This window comes from Periplaneta americana, chromosome 15 (genome assembly GCF_040183065.1).
Source record: "Periplaneta americana isolate PAMFEO1 chromosome 15, P.americana_PAMFEO1_priV1, whole genome shotgun sequence".
Lineage (NCBI taxonomy): Eukaryota > Metazoa > Arthropoda > Insecta > Blattodea > Blattidae > Periplaneta > Periplaneta americana.
The window spans coordinates 163,377,313-163,389,798 of record NC_091131.1 but is presented as its reverse complement, the minus strand read 5'-3'; the positions used below and the strand labels follow the sequence as shown (position 1 = coordinate 163,389,798).

The 12,486-nt window shown below is 35.1% G+C and overlaps 1 protein-coding gene across 1 annotated transcript in view; it reads right to left on the bottom strand.

The window, feature by feature from the left end:
* LOC138715490 (uncharacterized) overlaps positions 1-12,486 on the bottom strand; it is a 108,275-nt gene that overhangs the window by 13,541 nt on the left and 82,248 nt on the right. Inside the window, exon 6 of the mRNA XM_069848458.1 lies at positions 10,503-10,706. Coding sequence (XP_069704559.1) covers positions 10,503-10,706 — 204 coding nt within the window. The remainder of the gene's footprint in view (positions 1-10,502; positions 10,707-12,486) is intronic.

Genomic DNA, 12,486 nt, shown 5'->3' with positions numbered 1-12,486 from the left:
TCCACAACTCAACTTTAACATAATTCACACAGACTTTGTTTCTAACTTTCCTTTATCTCGATAACTTTTACTTCATCACTTAATGTTAATGCCACATTTTATGCAACTTTTTTTTTTACCTGGAAATCACTACACTTGCGCTCTGTCTAGCTACGACAGTATACGGGTGTGAAGCATGGAAAATCTTTGAAGGGACTCGTCTGCCTAGTCAACAGGGTAATAAAATTTATGACCGACAGACCCTCGTACCCTCTAAAATTTTGCAAAAAAAAATTTTTTTAATCTTAGTGACCTACATATTTGGTATATTCCTTGAAATTACACGCTGTTTCAAAATATAGTTACAAAATATAGTGTGTCCAAAATATTGTTTCTGTTTTGAACAGTAGCAGAGAGTTTCCGTTTCCGCGTTGGACAGTTTCCGTTTTATTCAGGAAAAATTACACATAATACATACAAATTTCGCCGGGACCAATAAATTGTTCCGAAATAGACAGGATTCCGGATTATTCAGGTTCCAATTTGAACAGGTTTCACTGTATAAGGTATGCACAAATGGTATCTGAAAAAGAATATTACACATGTACAGTACAGATCCAGACTAATGGCCTGCTCACACTTACGTGTCATGTTGCAGCTGTGGAGAAATGTGCCATGACATGATCTGTATTTGTCAGGAAGAATAATTTTCGATGGCACATCAGAATCAAAAGTAACTGCGTAGACCAGACGTCTCAATAGGGCCTTCTCGGAGCACTTCCTCCTCTCTCTCTATTTTTTTTATGTAAAAGTGGAACAAGATGCGGGAGCAGTTCGTGTATCACTGGATGTCCTTACCGCGAATGTATGAAGAAATAAAAGCTTTCATAGGGAAAGCGAAATTGTAGGAGTCGCAAGTTTCAGAGGGTAGCTTTTACCACTTTATTAATCTAAAATTGTTACCTAATTTGAATCAAGACCAGTGTAACAAATATAATGAAGTACTGAAGGACTTGAGAAAAGAATTTGAGACCAGATTTAAGATTGTTTGTGAATTTCTAAGATGTTTAGGTTATTTTTAATTATTGAAAATATCACGAACTATATTATTTAACTATTATTGTAATTAATATATTAATATTGACGTATCATAAAAATACGTACTTTAACAACCAACAAGTTTAATTGTAATTTTATTATCATTTAATTGCATTTTATTTAATTAAATATAGTGTAAACTTAAAAAAAAGAGAGATACCAAAAACCATTTACTAGAAATGAAGTATTGTTGTTGTTTAGTCAACTGTCCAAAGACAGGTCTGAACCTCACAAGTGATACCAACAAGGCACTACTTATGAGACAACTAGGCCAGGAGATAATGGGGCAAGGTGGCCAGTTCCTTGTGCTTAAATAATTACATAACATGTATGGTTCTTCATGCTTCAGATGTCCTATTTTTGCTCATTGATATATCATTAGAAAATACATTTATTATTATTATTGCAAACTACTTAAGAAATTCTATTCCTTCTGAAAACAACCGTCTATTGTGATAGTACAACTCAAAATTGCAGCTTTGTGAAATTTCTCCCTCAACAGTTAGCTCGCTCATGCGTGTGACATGAATCAGTGATCGGCTATCTTCGGGTATTGCGCTTATCTCTTCAGCTGACTACGCTATCTACATTTGCTCTCTGTAACAACTTTCATGCATTGGCCTTGAGACGCCTGGCGTAGACACTCAGGTTTTTCTGTTTGGGGCTAAATTGTTGACATAACAACGGTCAGCTGTCTTTTTATATAGCTATCTGTGCATCTTATATGCTAGGAATTAAAATGCATTGTGAAAAACTGATGAATTTCGTGGATAAATATCCAATTTTTATGGCAAAAGCCACAAATACTATTGCAATAATAGCCAACGTGATAATGTCTGGAGAAACTACGTAACATACTAGGAAACACTACAGGTGAGAAAAGTTTCAATCCATTCTGTTTAGATGTGGCCTGCTGCACTGCACTGCAGACTAGAGAAAATATTAGTGCAGCATGACACGCCAAGACGCGTAGGTGTGAGCTGGCCATCAGGAACGAATATAAGGTACAACACACTGTGAACTCTTTAACATAATATACCCTTAATATTTGAGGAGAAAAATTCGCTCCAGCGTCGGAGATCGAACCCGGGTCCTTGGTTCTATGTACCAAGCACTCTGACCACTGAGCTGCGCTGAATTCAATCCACAGCACCGGAACGAACTCCTCTCCTACAGTGTTATTTCATATTAGTCACTCAGCTGAGTGCGTTCCTTGTATAATGGCAGTTGACTTGAAATATAAACGTCAACATATATGCCTAACTTGGAGCCAGGCCACAAAGGGAAATAATGCTGTAGGAGAGGAGTTCGTTCCGGTGCTGTGGATTGAATTCAGCATAGCTCAGTGGTCAGAGCACTTGGTACGTAGAACCAAGGACCCGGGTTCGATCTCCAGCACTGGAGCGAATTTTTCTCCTCAAATATTAATTGTCACTATAGAAGATATTATTCTGTTGGACCAATTAATAACATCTTTAGCAAATAATATACCCTGTTGGCATTCAATACTGCAAACTCGTAAAGTGAAATAGCAGCGATCAATACTTCTTTACTACATTTTTGTACAAAGTAACCGTTTTTAACGAAGCAGTGGTTTTGTCAAACTGCAAAGCAGCGTTAGCATAAGTAATTTCTTTAGCTTCAGAGAATGATAAAGAGTTAACAGAAATAACAACAATAACCAACACACACAAAGCCTAATAATATGTAAAAAAAACATACGATTCCAATGGGTACCATTAAAATCAGGGAAATAAAAGCTCTACTTGCCAAATAAAGCTACAAGATTACAGTTACAGCAGAGCGAGTAGAAGACAGAAAGCAAGATCACTAGCAGAGTTTCTATGGCCCAATGCAGTTTGGCGTTAGTATCACTAGACTAGACGTCATTTCGGAAGGCAGTTAGCTTCTCTATGCGCCGTAGCATTTCTGGTATGTGACGTTACAAGCTTGTACAGTAGAACCAATCAGAACCAGTCTATAACAAGCACTTTCTGAGTTCGTTTGTTCACGTGCGAGTGCTTCAATACATTGAATAAGTAAAACTAACATTTACTATGTGTATGTAAGGTAAATAAATGGAAGAAGAGACTGTAAAAACACAAGTATTACACAAGCAGGCGCGGAAAATAGTGTTTAAGGTGTATAATTATTATAAAATCGTTAACGATCAGAACGCTGCCGGCCATCTTGATGCTGGCAGCAACGTTGCCAACGTGCAAGAAACGACTGCAGAAGCATGTGGTGTGGGATTGATAAACGTGCAAAGAATATTTGTTAGTGAAGGAAAGAAGGTTTGTTTGGTGTCATGCTTACAGTAATCAACGGCTAAGGTCATTATTGTCTTTTGATAATTTAAATTCTCTCCTGTGCTATTTGTATTGCATGTGCGGGAAGTACGATGTGGCAATGTTGTACGCTGCCTTGCTCTCTCTATCTGTCTCTCTCGACGCAAATGCTAGCAGACAACCCGCCTTCCGAATTGCCGTGGACTCTAGCTGTTGTGCAAATACGCAAGGAACAGAGAGAAGCATGCAGTGAGATACGAGTTTCGAAACAAATATAACTCTATATTACTATGATGTACTGAAGTACATATGGAGTTTTAGTGCAGTAATTCTGCGTTTCCATATGGTGAAGAATTGGTAGACCGAGAAAAATTCTCTCCGACACATGGACTTGAACCCAGTTTTCCAGCTTTACGTACTGGCGCTTTATCCACTAAGCCACACCGGATTCAAGATTCGATGCCGGATTGAATCCCTCTCATTTTAAGTTCTACCTACTGTGTTCCCCTTTGTTGACCTACCCTCATGTACCGTGTCACAGTATGTGTGACAGAAGACACAATATCCAACCACGAGTACAGAGGTGCACTCATTACAAGTGACTAAGTGACCGGGATCCGACAGAACATGGTGCCATCTTGAATCACAAAGTGATTACTTATGCTTTATCATACCTCTATGATGTACCGAAGTACATATGGACAGTTAATTCCCGATTTACCACGAAAATCGTCTGTAGCTGCATTTAGATTGGCAACAGGCCATAATTGTTTTGCCAAACACCTGCATAGAATTGAAATATATCAGTCCCCTAACTGCCCATTGTGCAACTCAAACCAAGAAATGGATTTGGAACACCTCAAAATCTGTGCTTCAGTGGCTGACCATGATAATATCTTTGAAAAATATTGGAGTGCAAGAGGTCAAATGACTTTATTGTCAAACACCTGGCATTAGAAAACAACAGCAGCAGCAGCAGCAGCAGCAGCACCAACAACAACAACAACAACAACAACAACAACAACAACAACAACAACATATGGACTTTCAATGCAGTAATTCTGCGTTTCAATATGGTGAAGAATCGGAACTTGAATTCGGTGTCGAGTGGATAAAGCATCAGCACAGTTCGAGTCCCAGTGTGGAGAGAAAATACAACTCTTTTCATTAATAACCTTCCTCGTATGTAATCGTGAAAACTTTGTAACTAATTCAACAATTCATAGCATAAGTACACGTCAAAAAAATGACTTTCATACTCCATCGGCAAGTATATTGTGCTATCAAAAAGAAGTGTGTTATATGGCAGTAAAAATTTTTAATACCCTCCCTATCAATATAAAAAATGAAAATCAAAACATAAAATTATTTAGGGCCAAATTAAAGAAGTACCTAATTTCTCACGCCTTCTAGGTGAATTCATGACATTCAATAACACTTCATGAAATTGATACTAAAACTTTGTGTTGTACTAGTAGACTATATTGTAAATCTCGTCTGTATATATTTCATCTAGACTGTGACTATAAATTAAGACTTTATAATAGTATTAAGATTTTAGACTTGTTCCATATTCTAACTGTAAGCAATGCATGAATACCATGGAATGTTAATAAATACAACACAATACAATATCAATACAATTAAAAATAAAGAATTCGATTTGTTTATGTATGAGGATTTGTTGGAGTTAATAATTAATCAGACTACTCCTGATACAGTGGAAATCCTCGTATCCTGCACCCAAATAACAGACAATTCCAAAAGAATGGCACTTTCGAATATGAACAAGAAAACTGAAATTACAAGGGAGAGACAGTAAAATAAGTTACAAACTGAATAGTGACCTACATTTTTTAATGAGGAGCCTATAGCTATCACTGTTAGATGACAGTGTCATTGATGTGCCACAAGCTAAACAAAGAAACAGTCATCTAGACTGCTCACTTCAATCAAGAAGTGAGGTCAGAAGCCGCCGTTTTTTAAAGCAGACAAGAACCTATGTTCACTGCATAGATTTTCGTTATATGCTACATAGATATTCAGTATTCATATTGTCCACACCTGTGGAGTAACAGTTAGCGAGTCTGGCCGCGAAACCAGGTGGCCCGGGTTCGATTCCCGGTCGGGGCAAGTTACCTGGTTCATATTTTTTCCAGGGTTTTCCCTCAACCCAATATGAGCAAATGCTGGGTAACTTTCAGTGCTGGACCCTGGACTCATTTCACTGGCATTATCACCTTCATCTCATTCAGACGCTAAATAACCTAAGTTGTTGATAAAGCATCATAAAATAACCTACTAAAATAAAAAATAAAAAAAAGTATTCATATTGAGTGTTGTTGTTGTTGTTTTCTAATTCCAGGCGTTTGACAATAAAGTCATTTGACCTCTTGCACTCCAATATTTTTCAAAGATATTATCATGACTAGCCACTGAAGCACAGATTTTGAGGTGTTCCGAATCCATTTCTTGGTTTGAGTTGCACAATGGGCAGTTAGGTGACTGATATATTCCAATTCTATGTAGGTGTTTGGCCAAACAATCATGGCCTGATGCCAATCTAAATGCAGCTACAGACGATTTTCGTGGTAAATCGGGAATTAACTGTGGATTTTGATGCAGAGAGTTCCATTTTTTCCCTTGGGATTGAGTTATTAAATTTTGTTTCTTGAAGTCTAAGTATGTAGATTTAATAAATCTTTTCACAGAGTAATACGTAGATTTAGTAACAGGTCTGTAAGTAGCAGTGCTGCCCTTCTTTGCTAAAGCATCTGCATTCTCATTTCCCAGGATTCCACAATGGGATGGTATCCATTGGAAAACAATTCTTTTATTGAGTGATAATAATTGAGAGAGCATTTGAATTATTTCTGCTGTTTGAGATGAAGGTGTGTGTTTAGAGACGATTGATAGAATAGCTGCTTTGGAGTCTGACAATATAACTGCATTCTTAAATTTATTGATGTGGCATAGAAGATTCCTGAGACATTCACTTATTGCAATGATTTCACCATCAAAACTTGTTGTTCCATATCCAAGAGATCTATAAAGTGAGAAGAGACAGCACGTAACACCTGCACCGGCACCTTGTTCTCTAGAGATCAAGGATCCGTCAGTGTATAAATGAAGCCAGTTTTGTGGAGGGTACCTAATATTAATTGTCTCTAAAGACAATTGTTTCAGTGTTTACTTCTGATTTCAGTATTTCTTCTGTTAAATTTAGATTATATTCTATATTTAATAGAGTTAAAGGGTTTGGTTTAATTTGTAAGTTTTCTTTTAAATTCGGGATATTGATTTTCTGTTTTAATTCTTGAACAATGGATATAAAACTTTTTTGATTTTTCAATCTACAAAGAGGACTGTATGAATGCCAATTGTTTTTCATATTGAATCAGTGCTTTTTCTTCTATTGCCATTTTGTCATATTGAGTGTAAAGTTATCATAAAATGCCGATGTTATGTGCCGCTTTTGGGTGCACAGCCATTATGCAAGTAATATGTACTGCACTTTGTTGCCCGCCTGACAAATGGTGGAACAGTTAATTCACAGCTTCAATCCCTAAAGCTTCAGAGACAATCAGTTAACAATATAGGTAGGTTTGGAAACAGCAGTTGCAAGATGGCGGCACCTCTGCACAAGTGTACCAGTATGTCTTTAAATAACCTATAAAATTATTTTTCAATTAATAGGCAAAATCAGTTATCTGGCACTACTGGCTTTGTCCTATGAGGGATTCTATTGCACTGGCCACTATATTAGTGCCCATCCAGGACTTAAAGAGGACAAGAAAAAGAACGTGATATTAATTTTCAAGGAATAATACCATTAATTGCAATTCTGATACTGCAAGGTGCTCTACACACGCTGAGAAACATGTTATATTCTTGTATGAGAAGAAAAAAAAAATTCTAGGTGGGACAAATTTTTTACGGAACATAATTTAATTTTGGAACTACTGCTGTTACCATGTTCAGACTTATCACTGGTCACGACTGCTTAAGGGGGCTTATACAGTAAGAATCTTGAAAAAAATTTGAAAATTTTTTTATTGTCTCAATCGATATATATATCCGTATATATTTCCAAACACACTCGGCAAATTGACACAGAGGGTGTAACATATGCAGCAGATGCCTTTTAGTGCAGGATGTAAGTACAAACATGTCCAACTAGACTCATTTTCCCATTAATTACATTTTTCGATACAAAAAACCTGATATCTCAAAAATCGTTTTTCTGATTTCATTCAAATTTTGTACACTTGTCCTTTGCAATAATCTCTGTAGGTTGGACCACAATGGTTAAATCTTAATGAAAAATGAGCAATTTTCTAGTAAAAATACATTGAAAAAGAAACAACATTTTTAAATTCAAATTTAAAAATCTATAAATTAAGTATGAAGTCAGCTGTGATGCTCATTGAGGACCAATCTTCAGATTATGATCTCAGATTTCCTGTGTTTGAGGATTAAAACATAAAATATGACACGCACACACACGAATCACGATATTTACATAATTTTATTATGATACAGATGTGGCAGTTTGTAATGTTCCAGTAAAGGTTGAGAGCATATAAAAATTTCGAAGGGAAAATTTTGTTTCTAAAGCCTCTTTGTTTCATATCATAAAAGAACAATAACCAGAGCAAAAACCATGTTTTCTATTAATGCTCTTATTTTTTCTGCTTTCTAAACGCAGTTTACTCGTTTTTAAGCTTAATTTGTGTGCCATATAAAAAAAAATTAAGCATAATTGCACAATCCTGATAACAAGGGAACTGTCAACAAACTCATATTGGAACTGCTTTCTCAAATTGTGCACATCAATTAGCTCCACAGCAGAGAGAGAAATACAATTAACTGTCGACACTAACTGTAAGGTTGAATAAAACATTATTGAAAAATTGAGTAGCTCCTGTCTTGTGCAGATAAGTGCTTACCTAGTGAAGCATTTTGACTGCATGAGCTTATCTTTCATGTCACGTGCATGAGGATAGTAACTCGACTACTGTAAACAAGCACCACTTTTTCCTGATATGACATTCAAACCAAGTTTTCACACCCTTAGGATGAAGTATAGGAAGCTATTTTTTTTATCTACCCGCTATGGAATCTAAGTGTGCAGTTTGAGGGAAGATTTGGACATAAGCTTATTAACTGTCAGTTCTTAAGTGAGAGAAATAAATATCTGCTTTTCTGCAATAAATCGAACCAGAATCCATTGGATTTGTAGCCAGACACTATCACTTAAGCCAAAGAAGAGGAGAGTTAAATACAGACGTGGACAAATTATTAGCAAAAGTGAAGATTTTCATTACATATTTTTACAAAATATGATTCTTCAGCTTAGACTACAGTTGACATTTTTGCGTATTTCGAAATTATTAGCAAAATTGAAGATTTGTATTGTATATTTTTTTACAAAATTTGACTCTTCAATTTGGACTACATTTGATATTTTTGCATATTTACAAATTATTAGCAAAACTGAAGATTTTTATTATATATTTTTACAAAATTTGATTCTTCAATTTGGAATACAGTTTACATTTTGGATATTTCCAAATTATTAGCAAAACTGAAGATTTTTAATTTATATTTTTTACAAAATTTGACTCTTCAATTTAAACTGCAGTTGACACTTTTGCATATTTACAAATTATTAGCAAAATATGAAGATTTTTATTATAAATGTTTACAAAATTTGACTCTTCAATTTAAACTACAGTACACATTTTTGCATATTTCTATCTATTGTAATGATAGAAATATGCAAAATTGTCAACTGTAGTCTAAATTAAAAAGTCAAATTTTGTAAACAGAATTATCATAAAAATCGTCAATTTTGTTAATAATTTGTCCACGTCTGTATTTTAATAGCATCTACCTGAACTGTAACTCCAACAACCATAAAAACCCAAAGCCTTACATAGTTTATTTGTATAAAATTTTGACGCATGCATGTATATACACACACATTCGATCAAGCACACAACAAAACCAAATTAAGGCCCGATTGTATAAACCATTTAATCTTAGATCAGAGGTTAAATTGATCCTTGTTTCAGCTGAACTTGGAATTTTGTGTTGTATAAAGTCTAATCTGAGATTAATTTGTCTCAAACTAAAGTCAACTTTGACTGAAGAAATTTCTCCGATTAAGTTAGATGATTCAAGTTCAGTTATTTCTTTTCCGTTTGAAATATAGAGTGACAGATTGTGCAAATAAAATATCCATTATTATTAATATTAATATATATGTTAGGTACATTTATATATATTTCTTTCAATTTCTTGCCTTAATACACAAACAATCTTATATTTTATAAGGCTCTATCGTGTTCAGCAGTATCAAATAACATAACCTATAATTATATTATGTTTATAACAACCATTAATTATTAATGGATATGATAGGTACATTCATAAATGTTCAATTAACTGTATTACTAAACGAAAATTGTCGTTTTATAAAGCTTTATTATGTTTAGCAGTATCAAACACCATAACATGATAACAACTTGGAGAACAGTCAACCTTCTTCTTATTGTCCGCCATTATTTACATTACAAAAAAAACCAGTGTCTCCAACAGAGTGTAATACGGAAAGTCGCCAAAAAGTAGTTGTAAAGTCGCTAGAGTTCTCATTATCAACAAAGAAAGATTAAATTTTGTCACAATGGGGTGCTAAAAAGGTTACTAAATCCCTATTTAAGCAATATAAAAGTTAAAAGAAATTGTTGTTGAAAAAGAGTTAAAATCGCTAGACTGGCAACACTGAACAAATCTGTATAACATGGTCCGCGCATCACTTATTTCACCTGTTTATGCGATGTTGCCAAATCCTTTTCACGCGAACTTAGATTGCATTTGAACCAAGGTAATTTGATCGCAGAAAAGTTTTATACAATAGAAGAAGTGTCTGAACTCGGTTTACTTTTCGATCTTCGATCAAAGTTGATCTTTAGTCAGGGAGCTTTATACAATTGGGCCTAAATAACACTAATTCAATTCAGTCACAAAATGAGTAATTTCACAGCATCTCAGCAAGCTTATAAATATTAATTACTGCAGCATGCCCAAAAAATAAAATGCCAAATATATCACATTAATTTATGTGGTACTTACTTTTTAGAACAAATGTCACAGGGATAGATGAGTCGCTCTTCTCGTGGGAGATGAACTCTTTCGTGTTGACGCAGGAGAGCCTCACAATGAAATCTACGAGCACATTTACAACAGACGAATGGCTGTTCTTCTTTTGGAACATGTGACAGAACATGAATGTCATACAGGGCACGGCGGTGGAATGCTTTATCACATTTAGAACATCTGCAAAAAGAAATAGTAATGACAAACTAGTAGTTCTAGAAAAAATGTTACTGTCAACAGCTAGATACCTGCAACTATACCAGAACCAAATTTATGATCTTTGGCAATATTTCGTTCTTAATATTTCTGAACCATCTACTACAAAACTGAAGTCAATGCCACTCCACTTCATTTACGAAATCCAGAGTACAAATTCAGCTGCTCATCTGTTAAGAAATGAAAGACTACACTGACAACAAAGGAACTGCATGGGACATATGTAAAGTACCGGTACATGGAATAATCACATAATGATTACATTTTTACATTTTCGTTTCTGTTCATCCAGTTGGTGATCGATCCTTGACTGACCAAAGCTGTTCAACTGTAGAAAATACTTTATATGATTTACAGACTTCGTCTCTTGTCATCATCATCATCATCATCATCATCATCATCATCATCATCATCATCATCATCATCATCCTTCACGAATTAGGCCTCTGTAGACCTGTTTCAGCCCCATCTAGCAGTCTTCTAAAAGGTCTTCCTGGTCGATGATGTCCTCTAGGTTTATATTGCATCATAATTTTTGGGATTGTTGAATTTTCCATTCTTCTTACATGATCTAGCCAATTTAATTTGTATCTGTTGATTTTTTCTTCTACTGATGGCCGGTTTCACCAAGCTTCTTTAAATCAGCACAAATGACTTGTCAACAAATGGATCGTTTAATTTTAACGGAATCTTTAAAAGTTGACTATTTCACCAAGCCTCGTATCTTTAAAATTAACAGGCATTTACTAACGAGGGGATTTTGTACTTGTATCTTGCATGTTTTGTTTTTCATACGACCATGGCTTCGAAATCGCGAATTTCATTGGTTACATATGATCATGGCTGACTTTGTTTGGCATGAAGAAACAATCATAGGCAAACGGGTAAGAGGCAGTAATTTTAAGAACATCTTCCTAAATACAGTATGTTGTCATACCGCAATTAAAAAAAAAAGACAGCTGCTTCCAAATGTAAATAATAGGAATGTAGAGCAGTTAAATTGTAGCTTCTAAAGGAAATCTGAGAAAATTTAGTTGACTACAAGGTCGACAGCTTAAAAATTGATGCCACAATTAATTATATACAAAGCATTCTAAGCAGTTATATTAGGCCTAAATTTAGGACGGGAAATCGCCTCTTCCATAAATTGCATACTACTTTTCCACTGTATTTCATGCAGATTTATTAGTACCCTGTAACAATTTTGCCATGCTTGTGTGGCAGGATTCAGGAGAGATGTCATTAAATTGGATTTTAAGGGGTATCCATTGTCTCCTAAAAGAAAATCTCTTTGCACCCTTTTCATTTAAAAGGCATCCTCCTTTGGAATGTTGTGCTATCCGTGTAGACCGTAACATTATCTTAAACCGAGAAGAATCTGTTGGAGAGGCGTTAAGTGGGTGATTCCTATCTGTCGTATTCTAACCTATTACAATTTCAATAAACTAGCGCTGAGGTAGTTCTGAGGTAAAAGTGAAAATCGTTGAAGTTATAAGGGATTTTTTTGTGGTAATGCAGTTGATCGTATATGCAAGGCATAACAAAAAATTAAACTAATCAAACATAACCTGTCACAGATTCGTATGTGCAAGGTGTATAAGCAGAGTACGAAGGAAACTACCTCAGCGCTAGTTTAGCCACAATTTTTCTATGCGGAGCGTTACATAGGCCTATGAAATTGTTTGCATATTGAAGGAAAAATAGGATCTTCTATTGCAGAATCTTTTGGCTATATTACTGCTAG